General features: G+C 42.6%; 1 protein-coding gene across 2 annotated transcripts in view; it reads left to right on the forward strand.

Annotated features, from left to right (window-relative positions):
- The window catches only part of SETD1B (SET domain containing 1B, histone lysine methyltransferase), a 70,222-nt gene that overhangs the window by 11,378 nt on the left and 32,054 nt on the right, over positions 1–26,790 (forward strand). For both annotated transcript variants that reach the window (XM_074972344.1, XM_074972345.1), the window contains exon 7: positions 25,237–26,004. In XM_074972344.1, the coding sequence (XP_074828445.1) occupies positions 25,237–26,004 (768 nt within the window). The remainder of the gene's footprint in view (positions 1–25,236; positions 26,005–26,790) is intronic.

The following is a 26,790-nucleotide window of genomic DNA, read 5'->3' on the forward strand; positions in this document are numbered from 1 at the left end:
CACAAGTGCCTGACCCTTCTATTCAGTACTGTTTATAACCGGATCTCAAGCAGATGAAATTATTATAATTTGAGTACAAGGAAAAATCACATTCAGGGAGACATCTAATGTTCTAGATTGGTGCTGTCTAATAAATGAACACTGTGTAAAACATAATTGTTTATTTATAAAACATTTCTGTAATTAAACTGGCAGAAAATACTTCCCTGCTCCAGTAAACAGTTGCTTCATTTCCACCCTAGAAGTGGCTGCATTTCAGCAGCAGGTGCAGCATTCCTGGGCATCTGTGGTTTGCAAAGTGCTTTGGGATTGTTTGGGTGAAAGGCACTACAATCATCAGATCACACATTTTAAAATGTTAAATAAGGCTAATAGGAATATTCTCCTGAGATCTATTTTTTATGCCTAAATGATGACCGATACTTTGTGTGTGTTTTGTAAGTAAGTACATGTTCAAATCTTTTTGAACTTGGACGTGCCGGTCCAGCTTTAGAAGCAGCTTAACCACTTGGTGTGCCCCCATTCTCTTTATAGGCTGACACAGTCTCCACCCCTCTGGTAACAGGACTGCAGAGGAGAAAACTCTCTGATACATGTTTACTTTGGGGCCCCAGTCTTGGCTGGGAAGTGGGTTTTAAACCAGAAGACATTCCCTGCAGGATTGAGAGAGGATATTTTTGAAAAACCCACGTTTTGTGACTTGCTTGTTCACAGATGGAAACTCTGCATGATCTGTTGGGCATTATGGGCTTGAATCTGCTTTCTTTTAACAACGAGCATTTCAGCACATTTTAAAAATGGGATGAATGCCAGTGTAATAGTTTGGGATCAGGGACTTTCTACAGCTGCAATGTTAATGTCCCTTACCAGCCTCAGAGGAGTTCCCGGTATATTGTATTAACAGATTGTAATATGGGACAACAGTGTGCAGAAGTTGAAGCCTGTGATTAATCTTAGTCTTCCCTTAACGAGTTACCAGTGTCAGAAGTTTGTCTTCACAATTCTGTTGCACAAAATGGAATATGTTCTAAAAGCCTATTTAAAAGTCAAAAAGTTGTTAACAGTATCTCAAAACCTATACTCCCTGCTGTTGTAGACTTCTTACACAGAGGTTTTTTTTTTTTTTCTTCTTAGAGCTGTTTGTTCAGAACCTGCTATTATTTACAAAATCACCCTACAACTATTCCAGTGCGTTTAAAAAAAGGTGTGTGCCTTTCACTGCTCCTTTATGATGTGTGAGCTGGGTTCTTTTTTGCTTCTCTCCCCCCCCAGTGACCACCCCCCTTCCAGTTTTCCACAAACTAGGTTCTGGCTACCCTCCCTTTTGCTGAAGGATTCTTTGAAGGACCGGAGTTGAATAGCGACTCCACCAGAGGCTGAAATTTGAGTTGTAGCTTTCCAAACTTCAAGTGAGTCAGAAAGGAGTATTGAGTCTTGGGCTGGGAAAGCTGCCGCTCAGGCATCAGCCTATTGTGATGTTTCTGTTCAGCTCCAGTCCTTCAAAGAATCCTTCAGCAAACAGGAAAGCCAGGACCTAATATTTCTAATGTGTGAGGGGGAAGAGCAGAGCCAAAATTAATATTTGGGTGGGGAGGGGCCTGTAGAAGCCATCTTTCTGTCTTAAAGAAGCAATAAAGGGCAGATACTTGGAACCTCTGTTTCCTTCATAATTCACTTTTAAAGTGTCCGAATGTGTATTGATATCCACTCTGAGTGCACGCTCTATCTGTACACACGTGGACTGTGATGTCTCAATATTTGTAATAATAATACCCCCCAAAAAAGGTAGCAGAGAAGTTTTCGTTTAAGGTGGTAGCAGTTTTTCATGGGCCTAATCCTGCTTCCGCCAAAATGAATGGGAGTTTTGTCAGTGGGAACAGAGTTTGGCTCTACTTCAGAAATGCTGTTATGCAGTCACTCTTGTTCTCTAGGGAAAGCACCATGTACCCTGCATAAAGGCAGGAAACCCAGAGTTGCAATTGCAGAGGTTAAAATGAAGAGAGTGAGGCTGGTCCCGCATTAACCACTCTGCAAGACACCCGAGTTTGATTCCAGGATCTGGCCTGACTCTTTGAGCATGGCAGTGTGTTTGGCTCTGAGAAAGGGAATGCCATGCTTCTGTCAGCAACACCTACCCGTGGCTAATCTCAGGATAGTGATTATGGGCTCCAAAGAAAGTCCTGTTAAGCTTCCCTTGGCTGAAAGAAAGCAGCTAAGAAGCAGAGCCTAAAGTGGAGATGAAATGTGGGCTGGGGGAAAGGGAGGGGCAGAGGAGGAAGGAAGGGATCCTCTTACAAAGAGCACATGCAAGAATTTGAGAGAACCTGTAGAGCTCATTCAAACTAGTCTTGAGTACGGGAATGAAAACTGGGGAAGTGAAATAGAGTTTAGTTAAAATTTTATTTTAGCAAGATTCCATAGGTAACACCAAGCAAAGTCTTTTGCCCTGCCTAACTGAGCGACAGTGAGGAAGGTGTAATCCTATCAAGCTCTTTCCAAAAAAACCCGCAAAACAATCTTTCTGTGTGTGGGATTTCAGAAGCGCAAGAGTTAAATATGTAACGTTTGACGTTTTGACATCCCATTTGAGCCGGGTCTCGTTTTTGCTTGGGGCCTGCTACAGGAAGAGGCCCTGCATGTGCATATTGGGGAGGACGGTAGGATCAGAACAAGTCACTTTGTTTTATATTGATGGTGCCTTTTGTGTTCCAGCGTATGAAGACTTTAAGCTTTTTTTTTTTTTAAGAGCAGCTTTTTTTTATGATAAGAATGTCATCTGATTAGCACTTCACTTATTAGGAAATACTTTTGTGTTGGTGATCAACAGCCTACCAACTGTCCTTGTAAATTGCCTAAGCACCTAGAAACCAGGGTGATGGATGCCTTATAAATGCCTAAGATGATCATGAAAATAGGACGACTCTGGAATAATGAAGAGGCTATTGCTCTGCTCTGTACTTTACTTGCTGTGAGTTTTAGTCAAGGGGTTTTTGACACAAATGGAGATTACACAATATGCAGTTGTCCTGAGGACACCTAAAAACTGCTGATGAAACCAGCTCCAAGAGCAAACTTTGTTTTTATGCAGTGGCACAGGTTTTCTTTCAGTTGATGCTGAGATGTGTTGTCACAGGACCACAGTTACTTTATTTTATAATTTTTTTGTAGAGACTTTCTAGATCTAAAATTATAGATCAGCATAAATTGAAATGAGCCAAATGCATCTCTAGTTAAGCTCCACCGGAGTCACTGGAGTTCCATCCAGCATGAATTTGCCCTACGTATTTAAATGTATTTGAGCTTTTGTTCCTCCACAGTTATGCCTAGACTTTGGAAAATTTACCATGAAGCTGACCTGAAGAAGAGCTGTGTGTGCTTGAAAACTTGTCTCTTTCACCTCACCCACTTTGTCTCTGTAAAAATATCAGACAGGCCAGTTCCATTGTACCTCCCTAATTCCCCTCCTTAGTTTTAACTGGATATGGCATTTTCCTCCCCTCCTGTTCTAAAATATTGCAGAGAGTTGTGTGCTGTCAAACAGCAGCTATATTCGCACCCTAGAGTTGGTTGCATTTCAGTAGCTGTTGAATGGATTCCTATTAAACGTAGATCTAAATTTGCCTTTAGCAGTAGTGACCGTGCAGGGGAGCAAAGCAGTGCCATCTGTGCTTCTAGTACTAGAACCATCGTGCCAGTGAAGGGGGCCACAGGAGCACTCGTAGCCAGCTACGCCTTGCTGCTCCTTTGTAAAAGGGTGCGTGAGCTGCCTGGGAAACTCTCTCTTGATCAGGGAGTGTGGCCCATACCTTCTTGGAGCTATGCTGCACTGTGCAGGCAAGAACCAGTCCCCCTGCCTATGGTTCAAAAGGTGAAGATCTTTAAGTGCTGCTGAGCGGGGTGCAAGAGACACCCCCCCCATATCGTCTTTTCCCCATTCTCATTCCCACTCAACCCACGGCATGATCTGGCTCATCATATGTTAACTGCTTGGAGATCCTTTAAATACACAATGCTGTATAAAAGAATATAAACAATGATTCAGTTCATATTTGTTGAGGCTGGATGTTTCTGACATATCCTTTTCTGTAAGGCACAGAAGTTTTAATTCAAGGTAAAAAGCAATGTAAATGCACATTGAGGCTGAGAATTTAAAACCTAAGAGCCAGGAAATTCAGAGCTATGGTTTCCACAGTAGCAGTGTCTTAGTCCTCATGCCCATAAATAGCTGTGTGAACTGTTATGTATGTGCATTATATGTATGCGCACCTGGGACCCCATTTACAGTTAGAATAGGACCCATCATCTCTGGACGAGGTAATTGTGGGGGAAAGTTGCGCTGAATTTCCTTGTGCTAATTAAAGATGAAATAACCCTGAGAGCTGTGACTTACTGCCCAGTCTCTCGAACACACCGTGTGTGAGTCAAATGAAACAGAAATGTTCCTGAGCGCTGAGGTGTCTAGAATGTGATCATGCTTCACAGAACCTGCTCATAATCGAAATTCAAGAAATAGGTACATGTTGTGACCATTAATTTCCATCTCTGCAGCCAGCCAATGTCAGTGTAGCAGAGTCTGGGACAGTAGCTCTGTTGTATATGTGTATTATGTCACTTATGCCAAGCTTGTGCAATGTAAGCGGTGAGAGAGAGCTACTTAAACTATGGATTCCGTTCTGTCATTTTTTACTCAAACAAAGCGCCTCATAGAAGACATTGTTACTGGAGGATTGAACCCTAAGAGTGTAAGGCTACTCAAGGGAAGGCAAATACCCAAATCCATTAAAAGATTATTTAAACAGGACGTTACATTTGTCTCTTTCAAATCCTCAGGGGCCTCTTCATTTCCAAGTGTGGGTCTACTGTGAAAACAGACGATGTAAAATCATTTTATTTGAATGTGCTCCTTGGGAAAGGTTCTGCTCCTGTGTAGAGGGTGACCAGATAGCAAGTGTGACAAATCGGGGCACTATTTTCTCAGCGGGGGGGTGCACGCATAGTTGCCTATATAAGACAAAGCCCCTACTATCAGGACATCTGGTCACCCTAGGATGGGAGCCACCGCAGCAGCATATAGGGACCATAAATAGCCCTCAAAAGGGCTAGGGGAGAATTCCCACCCTCATCCTGGCACAGACACTCAGTACTCTAGCCACACTTAAAACTCAGGGTAGAGGGCATGCTAGGGGCAGGATCATGCCCCCAGGTGCTAGGGGGGGATTCTGAACTGCCCCAGGCTGCGGAGAAAACCAGAGGCCGCTCTGACGAGGCTGTTGTAAATTGATGGTTGTGCTGGCTCCTGAAGCAGTGCGGAATTCTGAGGGTGCAAAAATTGCTTAAATGAAAGCCACCTTTTCCCTCCCCCAGAGCCTCCTGGAGGCCCAGCACAGGATTTCAACCTTTGTGTGGATTTGGTGTCCCGTCTGCTGCTCTGAGTGACGAAAATGAGCTGTTACCAGTTTATACGCCTGCAGAGACAGTATGGCTAAGAGAGTGAAATGGATGGGCTCTCTTCCTCGTACAGTCTTGGATTTGTTTACTAACTTCCAGTTGGTCCCTTCTATGAAACCTCATTGAAGGCAAAGGAGTTGCACAATTGTTACCTTCAGTCATAATTTGGTCTGTAGAATCCATATTATTGGTGATGGTGCGAGAGAGAGACCAACTTGATTCCCACATACCTGGTTGCATTTGCGGGGGCGGGGGGGTAGTTATGAAAATAGTAACTTGCTTATGAACAGAGCACATCTGATATGGAGTTGGAGAGAGATGACAAACCTGGAATTGCATTTTTTTACAGTCACTTTTCAGAGTAGAACTACATAGGACTGGTCAGAACTTCAGTTTGGTTATGTAAGTACATACTGTATTGTGTTCATACATATATGCATGGATAAACATGTTTTTAAATGAAGAAATATTTCACTAGATTTTTATACATAGCCTTGATACTGAAACAGAAGAACAAAGAAACATGTGTCTTGTTAGTAACAAAACTAGAAATGGTGAAATGCTTCAGTCTGACTGAAAAATAGAAAGCATATTGTGGTTGAGAGGTCCAGTGCTTCTTTCATTATCTGGTGTCATGCTAGGACTCTGAGGCTTTTAAAGTTTGCATATCTAATATAAGTGACATTTTCATACCCTTTTATAAATCACTGTTGCTGGTTATATATCCTCTTCTAATTCAGTTTTCTCTGTTTTACCGTATGTGGTTTTCTTAACATTTTCAGCCATTTAAAGAAATGGCTATATATTATTCCTATTTAAATAATAAGTAAGAATACTGCTCAGAATTTGCATGGTGAAATCTGTAGAAGTTCTGATACTTAAGGTCATACTGCAGCTTTTAAAGCTGTGTGTGTGTGAGAGAGAGAGAGAGAGTGGGGGTGCACCATTTTACAGTGCAAGTCCCAATCCACCAGCATTGCTCCTAGAGAAGCATGCCCCAGTTGGCAACTCTGTCACCCTTTCCAGGGATGCAACATGCAGTCCTTTACCGCCCAACTGGAGTTGCTTGTTGGTATAGAGGTTTGAGGCTTTGGCCCTACCACTTGTCAAATAGCTATGGTCCATAGGGGATAATATCAGGGAGTAGAGACTTTGCTTCTCAAGGGATTTATGACCAACGCAATAGCTGGTGAATGGTCCCTGTTTTATATATGTCTAAATCCTGCTTTTCACAAATGTGACCATGCATAGAGGCAAAGCAGTGTGAGCTGTGTTTCTGGAACTAGAATCATCCTGCCAGTAAAGGGGGCCAGAGGAGGACGCTGCCCAGCACACTTTGCTGATCCTTTGACCAACTCCTGTACAAGGACGTTGTGTGGGGGAGACTCTTGTGCTGCCTTCTCCTCCCTTTCTTCTTCTGCTCCTGTGCAGGGTTTGGGTATGCCTTAGCCCCAGAATATCTTAGGGGCTTATTAAAAATGCTTGACTGTTATTTTTGGCGTTTTAATTTCTGCTTTTTGTAAATAGTACTTTCTCTAGACCTTTGTTCCCATCAAAGTTCAACCATTAGTTGTGATGTTATTGATATTTGATTCTCTTAAATGCTTGTGGTGAGGTTTCGTATTATAATAATGCATACCTTCCCCAAGAATTCCTTCAGTTTCTCCAATTCATTATATGCCCAATTGTCCTCAGTACTTGGTGATAGTGGAAAGTGACCAAGTGAAAGCAAACAAATTAGTTGGTAAAAGTGTGTGGCAAAATGAATGGCATTGAAAAATCATGCCAGTGTATTAGGTAATCTGTAGAAATATTGAGAAAATAATTGCTGTTGACATATTGTGCTATGCTGCCTGCTGCCAGCATTAATCTCTCGGTGATTTTTAAGAGAACCGAGAAGCCACTGTCCTCTATGTTCGGAGTGCACTGTCTGTCTGTCACACATAGAGCAATAGATTGACTCGTACATATTCACATGTTCAGTTGCTGTTGCCTTCCCTGATGTACCCTGAAAAAAGCTCATGCTCAAATAAATTGGTTAGTCTCTAAGGTGCCGCTTGTACTACTTTCCTTTTTCCTAAAAAAACAGTTAATGAGTAGGACTTATGCACACGTCAGTTGCAGGTCATGCCTGCGCCCCATGAACTTTGGTTTTCGGTTTGGGGCTTAGTTTGTACCTAGCGCAGCAAAGGCAGAACTCAAAAGGAAACCAGTGAGTTCGTTAAACCTTGTGCATGTCATACCTGGGCACAAGCGTTCGTTTGATCCAGACTGCTGTCTCAGGGTTTGTTATAAAACTGCCAGTTGATCTTTTGTAAATGTTGTGCCCATCCAGGGATAAGTTTTTGGTTTAGGTGACTATAAAAGATTGGGAGGCTTAAAAAAAAAGTTTCTTTTTAAAAATTTATTTGTTTAGCCTTGGCAATGTGATTGTGCTTTAGAATGTACAAAAATAAAGAAGTGCCTGTTCTGAAAAGATTACAGCGTAGAACACTGGCACATAAAAGTCAAGATGCACTAGGAAATCTAGAGGTGGTGAGTTGGATTTTTTAATGTGCTCCCCTAACTTATCATAAAATCACTTCTTATAGTTTTTGCAAAAGTGAATTTTTAGGAGTGATTTCAGTTAAGGGAAGTTGATGGGTTGGCATCCTGAGATCATTCTATGCATAAAGGACAGCATGAACAATGCACAGAGAGAGGAATGAGGGAAGGAAATGAAACCATTAGGTTTCATTTCTCTGTTTGAATCTGGAGCTGGCAGAGTTTCTCCTGGTTTGGAGGTTTGGTTGCAAAAGGGTCACACTGCTGTAATAAAATTGCCAATTTCACATTTTATGATTCTGATATTTTGACTTATGCATTTTGTTGGTGGGATTTAGGTTTAATGTGTATTCATTTTGATGTAATGTAGGTTTATACCTCCTGTGGAGGTGATGAACATATGATAAATACAATTTATCATGATTCTTTGACCAGCAGCTCTCCTCATTTACCTACTATCCATGAAGTAGGTTGATGGCAGAGCTAGAGAAAGAACCCAGGAGTCCTGAGTCTGCAGCTTTAATCAGGAGCCTGGGAGTGAGAGACAGTCAGACATTTTCTACACTTCTTTCTGGAGAAAGCTTAATATAATTCAGGGCAAGGATCGCATAACTGTGTTTTTGTTCAAGAAATGTGTTCTTTTCACATGACTATATGGGATTGAAATGCAGTGAATACAGTAATGAAGAAAGACTCCTTTAGAACAAGGAGACTGATTTTTTTTTTTTTTTTTTGGTAACCAGATTCCTCACAGCTTCCCCTTCTCCCAAAGTGTTTTGCAGAGACTATTATTTCAGGTGCTTGGTGTTTTTTCCAGCCACTAAACTTTAATCCAGAGCACACCAGTGATATTGGTGGAGGCTTTAGACTCGATCAGGTCAGGTTTAAGTTAATGTTTGGAGAATAGTTTGTAGGTTTCTGCACCATTCATCTCCTGTGGCTGTGCAGTCACTAAATATATCCATTTCAGCTGGAGGATGTTGTGGCTAGGGGGGGTCCAGCTGCAGATATATGAAATGTTTCGGTGGAGGGAGGCAGTTAATATGGGCAAAAAACACAGAAAACCTGTTATCGTGATATGAGCTTTGTACTGTTGCCTAAAACATAAATAACTCTGAAAATACAAAGTTCTTTAGTACTAAACCAAAACCTTTAAATTCAATTGAAATGTAAGGAAAAGTTGGACAGAGTCATACATTGTAGTAATAGGAAAATGTGCTTAAAATATTACATTTTGACTAGGGAGCCATCTTTGAATTTGTTCAAACATTATTTTTGTTTTTTTAAAAGGGATGTGTCCAGTCAGAGATGGCCACAAATTTAGATTAAAAAATAAGTTGTAATACAAAAATCTTTTACAAAACCTAAGACGGTTAGAAATGTTTCCATAAATAAGTGCTGTGTGAATGTCTCACCCTTATGCCTGATCCTCCAAAAGCATCATATAGGTGGAAGCCTGTGCCCATGCAGAGCCCCATCGCAGGACTGAGGTCTAACAGATATTTTTGCTTTTAAATTCCAATGGAAACTGCTTTTTGTTTCAACAAACACCCCACTGCATTGTCTGCAACCCAAGCAGCGCAGCCTAGTGCAGGAGAGCCAGAAAGTGAAACTTGCTGTAAACCAAAATGATCTTTCTCACTACTGGATATTTCTTTTCCAGTTCTGCCCATGACATTCTCGGTACTGGGACATACACAAAGATGATAGTACCTGTTCTGAAAGGCTTACAGTAATCAGTTTTCATTGTCAGTAGAAAAATACAACCTTGGGGTGGCATAAAGAGAGAAATGTAAAAGTTTTAAAATATTTTAGCTGTTAAAAATCTATAGTTTTATTAATGTGGATGAAGATTTTGTTGGGCGAGGGAGAAGATATTGGGGTAGGCTCATCCCTGATGGAACTCGATTGGCTTCAGTTGGACAACACCATGGATGCACTGGGATCTTTATTATTGATCTGGTAGCATAATTTTAAATGGTCCAAAGAATTTAGTCTCTCTACGCTTTTGACTCACATTTTTGGCCATTTTCATTAGTTTGCTGTGGCAACAACATTACTCCACAATTGCCACTACTTTTTAGCAAGTTACAGCATTAATCTTGTCTGCAGTGTGTTAAGCATATTGATTACAGGATATGGAATAAAATTTAAGTAGCTACTGTTCATTTTTGCCATTTTTAAAGGAGGTGTGAGGATAAATAATCCAAAATAAAAAGGTATTAACTGAAAACCATAAGGTAAGGTATTTTTAAAGGGAAGATGCATGATTGGTCAATAAAGAGACCCAGGCTTTGGAATCCAGGTAGTTAACGGACTAAATCAAGTAGGTGAGTTGTGGTGGACTTAATTCTGAATACTTAAGCAAAGAGCTGTCTTCAGTGTGGAGTTATGGCTTTTCTCACAATTGTTTGCACCTTGTTTGCATATAGTACTTTGGATGAATAATCTGTCTATGTAGGTACTCATCTGTAATTTCAAACTAATCTCATGGGAAAGCATATTTTGATAAAAACTTTATCCATCTGGAGTAATCTAGAAGTGGCCTAAAACAGAAAATATCATCTATCTATCTATCTATCTATCTATAGCCTCTATATAAATCCATGGTACGCCCACATCTTGAATACTGCGCGCAGATATGGTCACCCCATCTCAAAAGGATATATTGGACTTGGAAGAGGTTCAGAAAAGGGCAACAAAAATGATTAGGGGTATGGAACAGCTTCCATATAAGGAGAGATTAATAAGACTGAGACTTTTCAGCTTGGAAAAGAGACAACTAAGGGGGGATATGATAGAGGTCTATAAAATCATGACTGGTGTGGAGAAAGTAAATAAGGAAGTGTTATTTATTCCTCCTCATAACACAAGAACTAGGGGCCACTGAATGAAATTAATAGACAGCAGGTTTAAAACAAACATGTACACTCAAACATGTTTAAAATTGATATATTGAACACACACAAGCATTGTTCAGAGAGAGACTTTAATAGGAGGGAATCAAGAGCTTTAGGTTCTTCCCAGCCTATCCTCTTTGGATCCTGGACTGGAATTGTAATACTAATAACATTACTGTGCACTCTTGCAGTGATTTTCAGTCAAGAATCTCAATAATTTAAGCAAAGTGCTTTAAGTGTTATCATGCCCATTTTTACAGATGGCGTAATTTAGGCACAGAGAGAGGCCCAAAGTCTCACAACAAGTTAGGAAAGGGAACCAAAGTTTGGTCAGGAATCAGAACCCAGGTTTCCTGACTTTTAGTCTCTTGTTCTAACTAATAAACAACCTGCCTGTTTGCAGTGACTTGCTTACTTTCACGGTGATCACCTCTGAAATAACTATCCCAGGATTGTGACTTTCTGCAGGAGAGAATAAGTGGAGAATCTGGGCCTGTCCAAGCACAAATCAGCAAAGAGAGGGCAAAGACTGGCTATAGAAGTTCTCAGCAGGCTAGAATAAGATGGCCTAGTCTGCCTTTTCCATTTCTAAATTCAGTTATTCAAATTTCCTTCTGTACCTATTTTACAAACAAACTGCAGTGTTGTCCTTATAAATGTTTTTCATCAAATCAAAATGCCAATGGAAACACCACCCCAATTGAGGGATGTATTGAAAACAGAGTTAGTTTGTGACATTTGCTGCTACTTAATTTATGTGCTGCTTCTCATCTGTATTAAGGATAGTGTAACTGAGCAACTATAATATTGGCAGGGAGCTAAGGGGAAGCCTGTTGTCCTTCATTTGGGTACCTTTAGCTACAAGTTTAGGCAAGACTCTCCAGCTACAATTGTAGAAAGTTTTTCTACTTCTAGCCTTCCTCCTGCACTGCCCCTCACCATCTGGAGAGGAGTAATACCAAGGAGGAAGTTGCTTTCTGTTACAGAGCTCTTGTTTGTTGGGCAAGTTTTGAAAAGGAAAAACTTTCTGATGCTCCTGACTGGATATTGCTGTAGACATTGATGGGGATTGAGGGAGATAGCTGTATTATTTTTATGAATATTATATGTACGTCAGTTTACCTGCTTGATATTATTCTGCCTGCCCTTATGAAGTTGGAAAAATGAAGCAATGGCAGAAATAAGATACCTCCAGAGAGAATACCAAGGGTCCTAATGAGAACAATGGGGAACTGTTAATTAGGAAATGCCTACTTGACCGGTTCAAAGCCAGGTTAACAAGTTTGTTTTTCCATCTGGGACCCTAAGATGAAAAGGATCATAAACCTGCCTGGAGAGAAAGGAATAGGGGACCAGGCAGCAGCGGCTTGGGGGGAGAGATGCTGACAGGGCGAGAGCGAAACAGCAGCAGATCTTTCTGTCCCTCCCAGGTCAGAAGTAGGCATCCTGGTCTGAGTGGAATTTACCACAAACTTGCAAGGTAAAGATAAGTCTTCAGTAAGAGCCAGCCATATGGGGCTTTTGTTGTTTTAATACTTTTCTCTGCTTATGTACCTTTTGGGTAGATTAAACAATACTTTTGTTTTCAGTCACTTTAATCAGGTGCAGGTCACAAGCTTTTGGAGAGAAATTTTCATGCAGGTGCCAAATACAGTTGATCCTGTCCTGTTTACACGGTTAGAAAATGGGGGCTGCAACCCAGAGCTCCAGTCAAAGGGTGCTTGAACTATGACATTCCAACCTTGAGGGAGGTGAAGAAAGCTAGGCAGTCACCTGAGGGGCGCACTCAAGAGGCACTGCAAAGGTGTCTAAAAGGCAGCTCACCTGTAACTGTGACAGCATCCGTTCCAAGAGAAAACTGATGTGAAAGAAGGATCATTACTGTTAAAGAGGAGGGTAGAATTGAAAGGTGGCTTGATAAATACTTCTTTTTGCCCACTGCCTCTCAAACACCGTCTCCCTGTATTTTGATATTCTTGCTAAGGAAACCCCATACTGCAAGGGCTGCATTTCTCTTAGTTGGTGATATAGTATTACATATTGAACTCCTCTTATTACGGACTGTGGGAAATCTGCAGAAATTCCCAACTGGAACAAAGACCGTGCTTCCCTAATTACGTTGTAGTAGCAGTAACAGGCACATTATTTCATCCATTTCTGGTAGTAGTTGAGAGGTGTTAAGGAAGAAAATCAAATCAATCTAGATTTACTGGTGAAAAGTTGTTTGAATACAATGTCTGTACAAAAATAAACTGGCTTGATAGTTACCTGCTAGCAGGCCACGCGGTTTTGCAGGCTTATCTGCTTTCTTATTACTTGCGTTGAGTAGGAAGAACTGAATTCATGAGTTAGTTTGACTTAATAGTTTTATATATGAAAGGAAATTCCAGAGTTTGGGAAGTGGCTTTCTGAGCTGCTACCTGGTACTGTATGCTGTCTGTGACCTCTACTAGGGTATTGTGTCCTTTTTGCTTGCAGATGGATTCTGATCTAATATAATTAGTTCTTTTCTGTAACTTTGACCCTAAGGTGCCACTGTGGAATGCTGAGTGGCAGTAGCACCAATCGTATCTATAATAGTTTTGGTACTGAGAACTTTCGGTCTCCTCCCATCAGCCCCAAATTCCTTGTCTTTCTCTTCCTCTTTAGAGAGGAAGATGCACCCTCAAATCCCTGCTCTTTCCAGACTGCGAAACATCAGAATAAAATCCTCTGGTAGTGGCTGAGATGGCAGAAAACTACAAAGAGCAAGCCAATTAAATGTTCTTTTTGCAGAAAGGCTCTTTAGGCCCTCTATCAGCTGGATTTGCCTTATTTGTTTCCAGAGACTCTGAACTGTTGAATCAGGTGATGATGGACAAGAGATTTACCTGGATCTTCCACCCCAGCAGGTCTGGCTGATCTGCATAGAAGTCTTTGGGAGAAGTAGAGAATATTCCCTGACTCTTTTGTCAGTAGGGGTTATTCTCTTGCCACTCCACCATCACTTATGCATGATTTAGCTTCCCTGTTGACTAAAGCCTTTGAAGTGAAGAGTGCAAATGGCTCCTTAAAATATCCCTTTCCTTCCCCCACCCTAAATAGGGAAACCAGAACAGTATGTCTGCAGAGACTGGCTGCATTGTTAAATAGCTCTCCAAGGGCAGGACACGCCCCCTGCATCTCGTACTCTTCCTGATAAGGCTGGCTTAAACTTTCTTGACAAATCTCACAATAAACAGGTAATCGCTAGGAAAGAGCTTCGGGGAAGCTCTCTTTTCTTCTCCTGTGGGGTTGTCCCTGCAGACAGCTATGTGTGAGGACATCCCAGAGGAAGAGTCTGGCTCCTCTAAATTCTCCCTTTTAGAGAACTTACCTTTCTTGACAGTGATATCACTAAATCACTTAAAATTAAGCCTACAGTGTAGCTGTTACTTAGGTGGAAATCCCCCGGTTGTGAAGGAGGGAAAGATTTGACTAAATCATACCCTCACCTGGCAGTTAATGCAGTCAGTAACAACACATGGGGTGAAACCCCCTCGCCCCACACACTACAAAGTATTGCCCTTTCCACCAACTCAGTTAAGCTTTCCAAGCTTCCCATTGGAGCAAACTGGCAGGAGTTTTCTTCCATGTCTAATGTATAGCACTGCCTCAGCCTGGGAGCTGTCTCTTTAGGAACCTCTTCCATTGCACTCTTAAGACCTTTTTAGAAAACTGGAATCAGATGGTGCGGCTAGTCACGAAAAGCCCAAGGATGGGGTTTTCAGAAGTGCTCAGTGGGAACCAATGGGAGCAGTTAGATCAATGCTGAGAGCTTGAGAAAAGCCGACCCCAAATATTTAACTTTTATAACAGACCCAAGTTTTAACTTTTTGTTTTCTCTTTTATGGTGATGGCAGTAAAGGAAAGAAATTTCCAGAGGAACTATTTTTTTGGCTCTAATACTTCCTGAGAGGGAGCTAAAGGCTCCCTGTTGTGTCCGTTCCTGGAGTCCTCCTCTCTCCCTTTCAAGAGACCTCTGGAGCTAAAGGGCAGACTTCTCACCTTTCTAGACCAATGGAGACCTAACCACCTCAGACCACTGAGCTCTCTGCAGCATCCCAAGGTTACTGCCTACATCAAAGGTGGGCAAACTACAGCCTGTGGGCCACATCCAGCCCACGGGATCCTCTTGCCCGGCCCCTGAGCTCCTGGCCCCGGAAGGCTAGCCCCCCGCCCCTCCCTTGCTCTTCCCCCTCCCCCGCAGCCTCAGCTCACTGCGCCGCAGCGCAATGCTCTGGGCCGCAGTGCAGCTGCAGAGCCGTGGCCTGACCCGGTGCTCTGTGCTGCTCGGTGCGTGGCCGGCTCCAGCCGGGCGGTGCGGTGCGGCTGTAGCACCACCAGCCACCAGTGCTCCAGGCAGCGCGGAAAGGGAGCAGGGGGAGTTGGATAGAGGGCAGGGGAGTTTGGGTTGGTCATCGGGGGCGGGGGTGTTGATAGGGGTCGGGGCGGTCAGAGGGCAGGGAACAGGGGGGTTGAATGGGGGCAGTCGGCGGGGGAGAGCAGTCAGGAATGAGAGGAGGGGTTGGATGGGGCGGCGGAGGGCAGTCAGGGCGGGGGGTCCGGGGGAGGTCGGGGGGGTTGGATGGGGCAGGAGTCCCGGGGGGGCATCAGGGGGCGAGAAGCAGAGGGTGTCGGATAGGGGGCGAGGGCTGGGCCACGCCTAGCTGTTTGGGGAGGCACAGCCTCCCCTAACCAGCCCTCCATACAATTTCGGAAACCTTTTGGCATGAGGGCCACATCGGGTTTTCCCGCCCCTGGCCTACGTCTATCCCCTTTGCTCAGAACAGCGTTGTCCCCCACTAGCTGCCTCAATTCCTGAACAAAAGGTCAAGGTATTAGCCATAAGCAAATACAAGCAATTTACGCTGTTGTTCCATTTCTTCCTGACAAGAGATTCTCTGGTATTTATTGTCCCCAAGAGAACAAGCAAGGGTTTATCCCATTTGGGGCTTGCAATAGTTAGACCAAGGTCACTTTGTGCCCAAAAGGTTCACAGAGCACATATGGTCATCCCAGTGTTCATCTGTGGACCCACAGGAAGCTTATCTACGCATACCACCAGCAGCTCAATACCAGGATCGTGATTCTGCCTAAGGTGCTTCTGTCTACAGTACTGTGACCATCTTGGGTTCCTTCATCGTAATTTCCTGGGTCTCACTCTGTGGAGAAGACCAGTGGCTCGGATTCCAGATCCTACACAGACGTTAAAACAGGAGCTAATTTACTGGTGTTCCAAGTGTAAAAAGAAGCTGAATGTGACTATTAAGGGGATCTTCCTTCCTCTTTGCCAGTACTAGCCTTAGGCATTTCCCTGCTATGAGAGAGCTATTCTGCTGCTTATTAAAATGCCCAGGTGAGCTGAGGTAGTTGACTTCCTCAGATATTCTCAATTGCCCTTCTGTGGTTTCTCCCTGCATGAAGCACAATCTAATTAGGAACCAACACCTGAGCCTGGCACATTGTGAGACACAAACATGCACCGTAGTGGCATTTCTTTACACACCAGGTAGTCCTAGGAGTGAGCCGTGGTTCTCTGGGGAATTGCTCCCTCTGTTCCTTTGAGTTTTGTGATATCATCGTAAGGCTTCCTCTGAGCATTTAACAAAGCAGCCTAAATTAGGGTGGTGATGTTTGATATTTTCCAATAAGATGCTCTGTTTTTGATGAGTACTTTCATTTTACAATTGCTTTTGTCTCTCTTTTTGTAGAGCAGTGTAGGTGTACACTGTTCTGAATGGCGGGTGATCTGTGCCAAACAAATAATGTATCCTTGCTCCAAATTGCTGCCAGTTTAACAACACAATCAAAAACAAGCCAAGACATGGCATACACTGAGTGAGGTATTGCCATTGCTTATAACTATTATTATTTGTTAGTAAAATAAGAAAAAAAAACAAAGTTTTTTATACTGAGCAGTTAAACAGTGAACAAACAAAAACTCTAGTGCATTGAAATCCTACCTTTTGTAGCACAGCACCAGCATATGCATTGGGGCTGGTTGCTGACTTAATCTATTTTCTCTGTCTGTCTGTGTCGCTTTCTCTTCTTTCAGAATTTCCTTTTGTAACGTTTGCTGAATTATTTGATTTGAAAGGTGCTGTGTCAAAAGTGTGGAAGTAAATTTGGCTATTTACAGTCTTCCATTCTCTAATTAAACACTTTTGTTTTGAAGAGTATTCACAGTCATTTACTTACGTTACATGATGTTGTAATCTTATAACTTGCATGTAGATATACATGTCACTTTCCAGTAGTCCTTGCTCCAGAGAGCTGACAATCTGAACCCACAGTGAGCCCATACAGACAATCACTATAAATGGTGTGTGGTGGAGTTTTATTCTGATATTGCACACTGGCTTTGCAAAACAAACTCTTTTTTGGGGACTGGCAAATGTTGATTCAGGAGGCTATTCTGTGAGTAAGTTGTGTCATGGAAGAATGGATAATGTGGGCAAATGAGGCAAAAGGATCTCCTGGAAGGAGAAGTTTAGTAGAGGATAAGGAGTCTGATAGAAATAATAACAACATAATTTTTTGTATAGCTGCAGACACATGCATGCTGCTGTTTGCTGTCTACAGTAAAATGAAGGACAAAACTAATTGATGTGAAAGATCTGGGAAGAGACAGTAAACCAACAATTGTAGCTTCTATTTACATGTTTGGTCCCAGATAGCCTCTAATACAGTGGTTTTCGACCTTTTTTCATTTTCAGACTCTTAAAAAATTTCTAATGGAGGTGCGAACCGCTTTGGAAATCTTAGACATAGTCAGAGGGCCGCCAGGGGTCCATGGACCTCAGGTTGAAAGCCACTGTTCTAAATTAGTAACAACCTTTCGCAGACCCCTTAGACATAGTCTGCGGACCCCAGGACTACTGGTTGAAAACCACTGTTTTACAATATATGCATCATTGAAGGAAAGATCTGTTTTATAATCTCAATTAAAAATGCAGGACAAGTTTGTCATAAATATGCTCTTGAGTGTTTCGGCCTCATGCCTGACACCACTGGGCTAAAGATAATTACTAATAGCATCCACCCTCTCATGTCTTACTGCTTGATCATTCCACTTCTGAAAGGCAAAATGTATCATTGGGTGCAGTGTTGTTTTCTATATGCTTTGCAGTTGTTCCCTGAAAGTGTATGTGTAATTAAAACCAAAACAAAAAACCCCTAAAAACCAGCACTTATGCCCTGGCATCTAACTCTGGACAGCAAAATGATGACGTGTTGCACTGTGCCACCTGAGTCTGCAGCTTGATCTCTATGCTGGGTTTGAATCTGTTTGTGTTTAAAGAAAAGAAAAATGTTCCTCAGTGCAATATCATGTCTTTGAGGAACTGTTGCATGTGACCAAAACTGAGAATGCAGCCGAGAGTTTTTTTTTGTTCTGGACGCCGTAGTAAGAAATCTAGTGACAAGTTTAAAATGTTCAGTTCTCTTTCAGATTTCCAGAAGAAGCAACTCAGGAAATTGCTCAAGGAGATTGACCTTGGGCTGTTTTCTTTATAGAATGTCACCACACTGTCATGCTTATGGTAGGAGGGAGCCCTACATGTACCCTGCAATAAACAGCAGCAATAGTCTTGTGGCTAGGAAGTTGGAGGGACCTGGGTTCTATTCTTGACTCTGACACTGCCTTGCAGTGTGCCTTTGTTAAGTCAGTTAACTTCCCTGTGCCTCAGTTTCACAGGCAGTGGAGTGTTGGTTTTTTTTAAAAGCGATTAATGATACCTGCTCCTTTTTTGTGAACCTCTTTGAATGTTTTGGATGGGCCTGATCCAAAACTCAGTGAAGTCATTTAAGTGCTCAGTATTTTGTCATTCAGTGAGGTTATTATAAAGTAATGTTTTCTTTTGAGAAATGGGACTGGCTTCCTTTCTAGCTCTCTTGCCAGGCTTCCTCTCAACATTTAAAATTGCTAAGATTTTGGTATTTAAAGGTGAACTACTCAGATTTTTAGTCAGAGCTTTAAGGGCCAAATTCTGCCTCCACAGTTCCTGTTCATTAGCCAGTGTATAGGAGGGCAGATTTGGGGCTTAAATATCTCACAAAGAGCATTCAAGTTGGTAAATATAGTATAATTTAAATTGTTGTTTGTTTATATTGTATATGCACCTAGGTGCTGACTGTGAGCACTCTTTTTAAAATTGTAAAGAGTCTGTTTTTTCTCCCTTTTCCTGAGGTATCGCCAGAAAAGTAAAACTTAATGCTACATTTTCCTTTCTGAGTACATGTTTTGCTGGAGGGAGAAAGGGAAAGTAAATTTGTTCCCTCCTCTTTTTGTTTTGAGCATTAGCTGGAACGGGCTACGGAGTTTCCACATTTTGCAAGTAATGCTTTGTTCATTAATATTAACAATCTCCTCCTGCATCACACTGACTGCTGTTTAACCTGCATTTCATTATATTCGTGCTTGATGGTTCAACTGGGATTGCTGACCCAGTGCTATTTGCTGTAGGGCTATATTGGAGTAGTCTTTTGCATTTGGTGATGCAGGCTGCCTAACACAAATGTGTGACTTGATGATAAACAGAAGGTTTGAGTAAAAGTGGCAGGCAGTTGTCAAGTTCTGATAACATCTAGCTGAAATCTAGACACACGGATGTGATGAGACATTTATTTTAAAGTGAAATTAATGCTTATAAAATTCTCCTGGGACAGGACAGATACAACATGGACAGTTATAGTGCAGTCTTCCAAATGCAGACCTTGTCTCTGTTCATGAGATCACTCCTACAACTCAGAGGAGAGATCAATCTCTCTGGCTTCACCTCTGTGCTTGAAACTACCAAAAAGGATACCAATTGTGCTGATGAATTTTGTAATGTGGAACCTTTTTCAACTGAGACTGGATTGGATTAAGATTTAGGTCACCAAATGGTGACTAATTTCGATCATTACTGACCTGGATTAGGACTGGTACTCTAGATGTGGGGGGGCTCCACATTCCATTGCTATCCAGCCAGATCGACCATGGGATCTCAGGATTTGGTGTTCTGTTTTCTTTGCTCTAGAAATCTCTGTGCTGACAACTCGCTGTACCAGTATCAAATGGGGCACTTGACGTTTTGGATTGACAATAAATGAGGCCATTTAAAACCAGTTATGCCAGTCTATCCAAACAGATGTGCATTCTAGAACACCTTTGAAAAATTTTGCATGCATACAATTAAATACCTGTTTTGCCAATTCTTAAACACATTAGTGCAAAGTGAAGGTGGCAGCTCCGATGACTCAGAAGTGCAACACAGATTAATACAGCTAAAAATGCCCTTTCTTTTGGCAGGATTGGCTTTCTTTGAACTCATTTGATAAACTGTTCTTTTGAAATCCAGAACTCATTGGTTTTGGTGTAATATCAAGGACTGTGATTTAACCCAGTTTTGTGGAAATGGAGTCCCCAAGTGAACAAAGCCTGCTCACTTTTTTTTCATGAAGGAAATGAGGGATGGGCAGATGGTCTAGGGCAGGGGTTCTCAAACTTCATTGCACCACGGCCCCCTTCTGACTATAAAAATTACTACACGACTCTAGGAGAGGGGGACGGAAGCCTGAACCCGCCCGAGCCCCACTGACCTGGGTGGGGGATGCCAAGCTGAAGTCCAAGCTTTAGCTTTCACCTCTCTCACCTAATCTTGTGTATTCTTTTTTCTCTTTCCTTTCTGCTCTGTCTCCCTCTACTGTTACCTTTCCCCTTTCTTCTCTCTTTTCCATCTCCCATGGGATGAAAATTGGACCTCAAATCTTGTTTGCTCTCCAGATGCTAGTGAAGTGCAAACCCTGATGTTTTAGGAAGGATGGGCAAATATTGTGACTTTCCATACACAACTCCATATATGTCAGAAGAATGTACATTGTTGTATGCAGTATTTTTGTAGCCATGTTGGTCCCAAAATATTAGAGAGACAAGGTGGGCGAGGTAATATCTTTTATTGGACCAACTTCTGTTGATGTGAGAGACAAGCTTTTGAACTTATGCAGAGCGCTTCTTCAGATCTAGCCAGACCCACCCATCCACCTTATCTCTCAGAATAATTTACAGCAGCCTTCCAATCTTACACTGGACTTTAGTCCATGTGTATTTGCAGTTCCCATTTCAGTGCAAGTAAGCGAAATAAAAGAATAAAGAAAAGCTCATTTGTAGCCAAAGCACTTTATTAAAGTTTTAAAATAAGACAGGTTAGGCCTGCTGGCTTTTATTACCTATAATTTTGAACACCATTCTGCCAGACCATTCCTTGAAGAGGAAATCTTCCCTCCTCAACCTCTATGCAGGATTGCCCAGCACTGAGAGAGCTGCCTAGAATGACCCTCTAAGGAGTGTTTGGAATGTTGGAAAATTCTGGGTGGGGGTTGTTCCAGTGAGCAGGTCTGTTCCAGTGAGTTATTATGTAAATAGGATACCTTCTGGTGGGGGTATTCCAACGCGGGGTGCTCCAGAAAGAACGTGCTGACTCAGGCAGGATCATTGGGATTCATGTCACGTAATGTTGGAGCAGTATATCGGAGGTGGAGAAGCAGGAAGTACAAGCTGGTGAAGTACAAGCTGTCCAGCTGCTGTGGCGGGTTTAGGCTGCCTCCCTTGTGGAAGAAGGGGAGGACAGGGAGACAGTCTGTCTCGGGCGCACAGAAAATTTAGGTAGATCAGGGCCCCAACACTTGCCATGGATCTTCATATTCTGTCTCTCTGCCTTGTACTGTTCCTCCACCATAAGGAGATAAAGTGACTTTCCCTACAGGTCTCAGCACTGCTCAACCAGCAGAATATAAAGTCACTTCTTGCTTTGCTCAGTAACCTGAACACACCAGATTCCCTTGGGTTTCATAACCAGTAATGGATATTTTACATTGAGCACCTCCTGTGCTGGATCTGGGTGCTTTTTAACACCTTTCATGCTTCGCTTGTTGAAAAATGGGTCTAGTTTCAAGTAACCTTCCTTACACCTGACACAACCTGTCTATTCATTCCCCTCCTCTGCCCCGTTTCGCTGAAGCATTGTTAGCTGAAACTGCAGAGTTTCTCCTCATTCATAACATTCCTGGTCCCTCAGACATAATTTGCTGCTCCCTGAGCTGCCAGAGTGGACCAATGGGAAAGACTGCAAAGTGTATTAAATACAATTGGAAATTTTAGATGGCAAGTCACGAGGTGTTCAGGATGAAGAGGGCGGAAATCATAATTATATTGAAAGTCCAGTGTGTTGGGTAATTGTTTCAGACCCCAGACACACTTTATTTTTCAATTTTAGCCAGTCATTTTAGGATTTATAAAATGCATCTATCGCAGATGCCTGTATGAACATACAGAGTTACTAATGCAGGACGCTGAGCACTTTCAGAATTATTCCCATGTCACCGTCACGCTGTAGAGCTCTGCTAACCATTAGGATTGCCAACCTTCCAGGATTGGCCTGGAGTCTCCCAGAATTAAAGATTAATCTTTAATTAAAGATTATGTCATGTGCTGAAATCTCCAGAAATACATCCAACCAAAATTGGCAACCATACTAATCGTGGGCAGAGACAAACCATTCTTACCTGCATTTCAAAGTAGAACTGGGTGAATTTCTTTTCGCTAATAGCTCGTTTGCCAAAAAATGCATTTTTCCATCGAACAAATCTATTTGTAAATTTCTGTTGACTGTGACAAACAATTTCAGCCAAATGAAAAATGGGGGAGGGGCTTTGAAAAGTTTAAATGAAAATCAATGTTTCATTTCAAAATTTAGCTGGATCTGTTAAATAAAATGGTGAAAAACACCCAAAAACCTGTTTTAAAAAGAAAAAAATACCCTCTTCCCACCCCCTAACCCCCCTCTCTCCCCCAAGTTTCTGGTTGAATTAAATGTTCTGTTTGAACCCAAATTTACTTTTTGTTCAGCTGTTACAGGTGAGCCACTGAAATATCAATTATTTGCTCTATTTCTAAGGCACCCACCATAGCACTTAGGCATTAGTACCTGTATGGTGGTGATTTTTCAGGAAAAGGGGCCAGTTTTCTTGCCATTTTTGTAAACCATTTACTTACGAGTGGTTGGGTCTAGCCTAGAGAGACAAGGTGGGTGAGGCAATCCCTTTTATTGGACAAAATTGTTGGTGAGAGAGACAAGCTTTCGAGCTACGCAGAGCTTCAGGTCTGGGAGTTGGCACTTGCTGGTGTGATCATTTTGCAGTTAATGCGCTAAGGGAAGGCCCTGACAAAAGAGGTGCGCCGTGATCTGAAGGCTTACGAGCATGCTGTAGTGAGTCTTGTGCTTAGCCTGCTCTCTGGTGGTAGTTGCTGTACCAGAAGTATCCTTTGATTAAAACCAGTCTAATGATTCATGTTTTTATAGTGTGTGTTGGTGAGTTCCGTGTAGTCAGAGTGCAGTCGATTCAGCTGTTTTGCCAACATGCTCATCCACCCATGTGCAAATATCCCAGTTTTTTTTTTTTTTTAAAAACACAACCCCACAAAAATCACAGAACCCACGAATCCCTTGACTGTTGCGGCAAAAATACAGTCGCAACTACTGTGCTTCAGCAGAGTCCGTGTCTTTGGATTTGCGGGGCGGTTTCTGTATTTAGGGCAGCTTGTGGCAATGTGCAAGCTGTTTGTTTTGCCTTTTTATGCACTGCAGTTGGGAAGAAGGAACTGCTTGCAAGAAATAATAAGGCAGTGGGTCCAGTTGTGTTCAGGCAGTGGATGCAGGGGGAAATAGGCGATCAGTTGGAGACTGAAGTCTTTTTTTTCTTTTCTTTTTTTTCCCCGCATGGGGCCAAGGACCAGGTGCTGTCACTCTGGCCCTAACTGAGATCCAGTTAACAAGCAGCTTTGCCCTGATCAAGTATTCCAGAAAAATTGCCTCTGAGTGTTGAGTACCTCTTCCACCCCCTATATTTTTCTGCTGGAATTTTTAATGTTTTTTTTTTTTATCCTCTGAGGGATGGGACAGCATACATCTGCTTCCTGTGTGACTCCAAGCCTAAAATGCCTTTCCAGTATAATAGGCAGCTGAGATTGTGTTTGCTAAGTGCAACTATATCTAAACTGGTTAGTCTCTAAGGTGCCACAAGTACTCCTTTTCTTTTTGCGACTACAACTAACACGGCTGCTATTCTGAAATGTATCTAGAATGGGTCTAGCTCATCGATTGCTGTTGTGCTCTATTCAGTTTACAAAGGCAATTCTTGGTACTCTGAATCTCTGAGCAGCCAGGTGCCCTGGGGTATGTTAATCTATTTACATAATAGCACCATTGACTTCGAATGGGGTTTTTTTTTGGTGGGGGTGGAGGTGGAACGAAGGTTTTGCATTTTATACAAAATATCTATATCCATATTCCATATGGTTTTGTAGAGTGTCTGTCTGTTCAGAAACTTGGGCTCTGTCTACACTTGGAGATAGGGGTGTGATTCTCTTCTCAAGTAGACATACTCACGCTAGCTCTCATTGAGCTAATATGCTAAAAATAGCAGTGTAGCCAAAGTAGGACAGGCAGTGGCAGGTACCCATGAGGCCTGAGCGGGTTTGCCCTTGGAGCTACCCAATGCCCACGCTCGCTGCTGCCTTTTCTACTGTGGCTACGCTACTGTTTTTAGTGCACTAGCCTGAGAACGAGTTCAGTATGTCTACTCAAGCTGGGAATCCACATCCCTAGCTCCAAGTGTAGACATGCCCTGGGTCAGTGCCTCTCCCCAGTCCCCTACCTCTGAGAATTTTGGATTCAATCTGTGAGGATCAAAGATAATTGGAAAAGTAGATACGGAGCTCCTCTCTCAGTCTGAAACACTTTGTCCTAAGGCATAATTGTAACAGTTGCAAACATTAATATGAAACTCACATCTCTGACTGTTACTTACAGTAAATATTTAGCTGCTAAGGTCTGGGGATTATGATATTAAAAAATGGAAACACTGACTTGCTGGATAGTGTAAGGTAGATTAGTTACTCTTTTAAATTGTGTTCTCTATCAGTACTATGTGTCAGCAAGAGATTGTGTTGCACACCGAAGTGGGATTGTAGGTGCTTAACAAAATATGGGGGCAGCGTTTACTATGTTGCATAGAAGCCAATTTTTGCTATTGAGCTGGCTAGTGCTGTTTCACTGTTAGAAAGCTTCTACCTCATCACTTCCTGGAGGTTCTGTGTGTAGTCTGACATGAAACAGAATGGCTTAAGTGAAGCTCCACGTGCTCAGTGGGACACACCTTCCAGTACATCACTTTCCTTTATCCAATTATAATTAAAATGTCAGTAACGTGGCTCTTGTTCCAAGCAACAAGTATAAAGGTGACTTACGTTAAAGGAATGTGTTTCTCTTCCCCTTTCTTCCAGGGTCAGCATTCTTCAGGGGAGGACATGGAAATATCTGACGATGAAATGAATTCTGCACCAATCACCAGTGCAGAATGTGCCAAAACCATTGTGGTGAACTCCTCTGTTAGCAACTCTGCTGTGATGACTCAGTCGATACCCATGCCCCCACCAGGGTTCCCTCCACTTCCACCCCCACCCCCGCCCCAACCAGGCTTTCCAATGCCGCCACCTCTACCACCACCACCTCCACCAACTCATCCAGCTGTCACCGTCCCACCACCTCCGCTTCCTGCACCACCTGGGGTCCCACCGCCTCATATCTTGCCTCCACTTCCTCCATTCCATCCTGGCATGTTTCCCGTCATGCAAGTGGATATGATAAATGTCCTGGGCAACCAGTGGGGCGGCATGCCAATGTCCTTTCAGATGCAAACTCAGATGCTGAGCCGCATGATGCAGGGGCAGAACACATACCAGTACCCACCTTTTATGGGAAGCCGGATGCAGTTTGTGAATCTCCCTCCCTACCGTCCCTTCTCGATGGGGGCAGCTATTGGCCGGGGGCAGCAATGGCCACCGCTGCCCAAGTTTGACCCCTCGGTCCCACCACCGGGTTATGTGCCGAAGAAGGAGGATCCGCACAAGGCTACTGTGGATGGTGTCCTCTTGGTGATTGTGAAGGAATTAAAAGCAATTATGAAAAGGGACTTGAACCGGAAAATGGTCGAGGTGGTAGCATTCAGAGCCTTTGATGACTGGTGGGACAAGAAAGAACGTCTAGCAAAGGTAGGAACTCTTAATGTTTCATATGTTACAGCTGTGCAGATGGTTCTGGAGAAGAAGGGCTTAAGGTGTTCCAAGGTAGGGTGTGGGCAAGCGAAAATGTGGGGATCAAATTAGAGGAAACTTAAAGATGAATATCAGGAAAAGGTCCTAAAGGGTGAGCAATGAGACAATGGAATAGCTTTTCAAGGAAAGAGGCAGATGTTCCATTAAAATTTAAATTGGAGGGGATGAATCCTAGACTAAATCCTGACCCAGTGAAATCAGTGGGGAAAACTCTCATTTGACTTGAGTAGGACCAGGATTTGGCTCTAGTTGACCTAATAAGCCTGTTCCTTAACTTCTAGATTGTGCACTAGCAAAAGGGCACTTCCCTAGATGTATGCAGCACAGGCAAAAGAGTGAACTTTCTCCAGGACAACTCAACCTTTGAGTGTCGTCTTGTTGTTAATAATCTGTTTAAGGGTGTTTTAATTATATAACCATAACCTCGAGTGCCAAAGTGGTTACCAGTATTCTTTTATTAGAGCAGTGTTGTGGTTGGGATAGCTGCTCCTGAAGAGAAAGCCAGGTGAAGAACATTTTAAGCACATACACCTATGAAATGCCTTCATTTTGGAAAACTTTAGGAAAACTTTCAAGAAGTAGAGACATCTCCTCCGGCCTTAGAAACCCAGGCTCATCTGGGCACTCCCAGCTTGCTCCAATAGGGACGTGATTAGAGTGTCAGACTTTTAGATCAGCTGGACAAAGTTCGAGAATTTTGTTAACCTTTAAAATAGAATTGGA

This window comes from Natator depressus, chromosome 15, assembly GCF_965152275.1.
Source record: "Natator depressus isolate rNatDep1 chromosome 15, rNatDep2.hap1, whole genome shotgun sequence".
Lineage (NCBI taxonomy): Eukaryota > Metazoa > Chordata > Testudines > Cheloniidae > Natator > Natator depressus.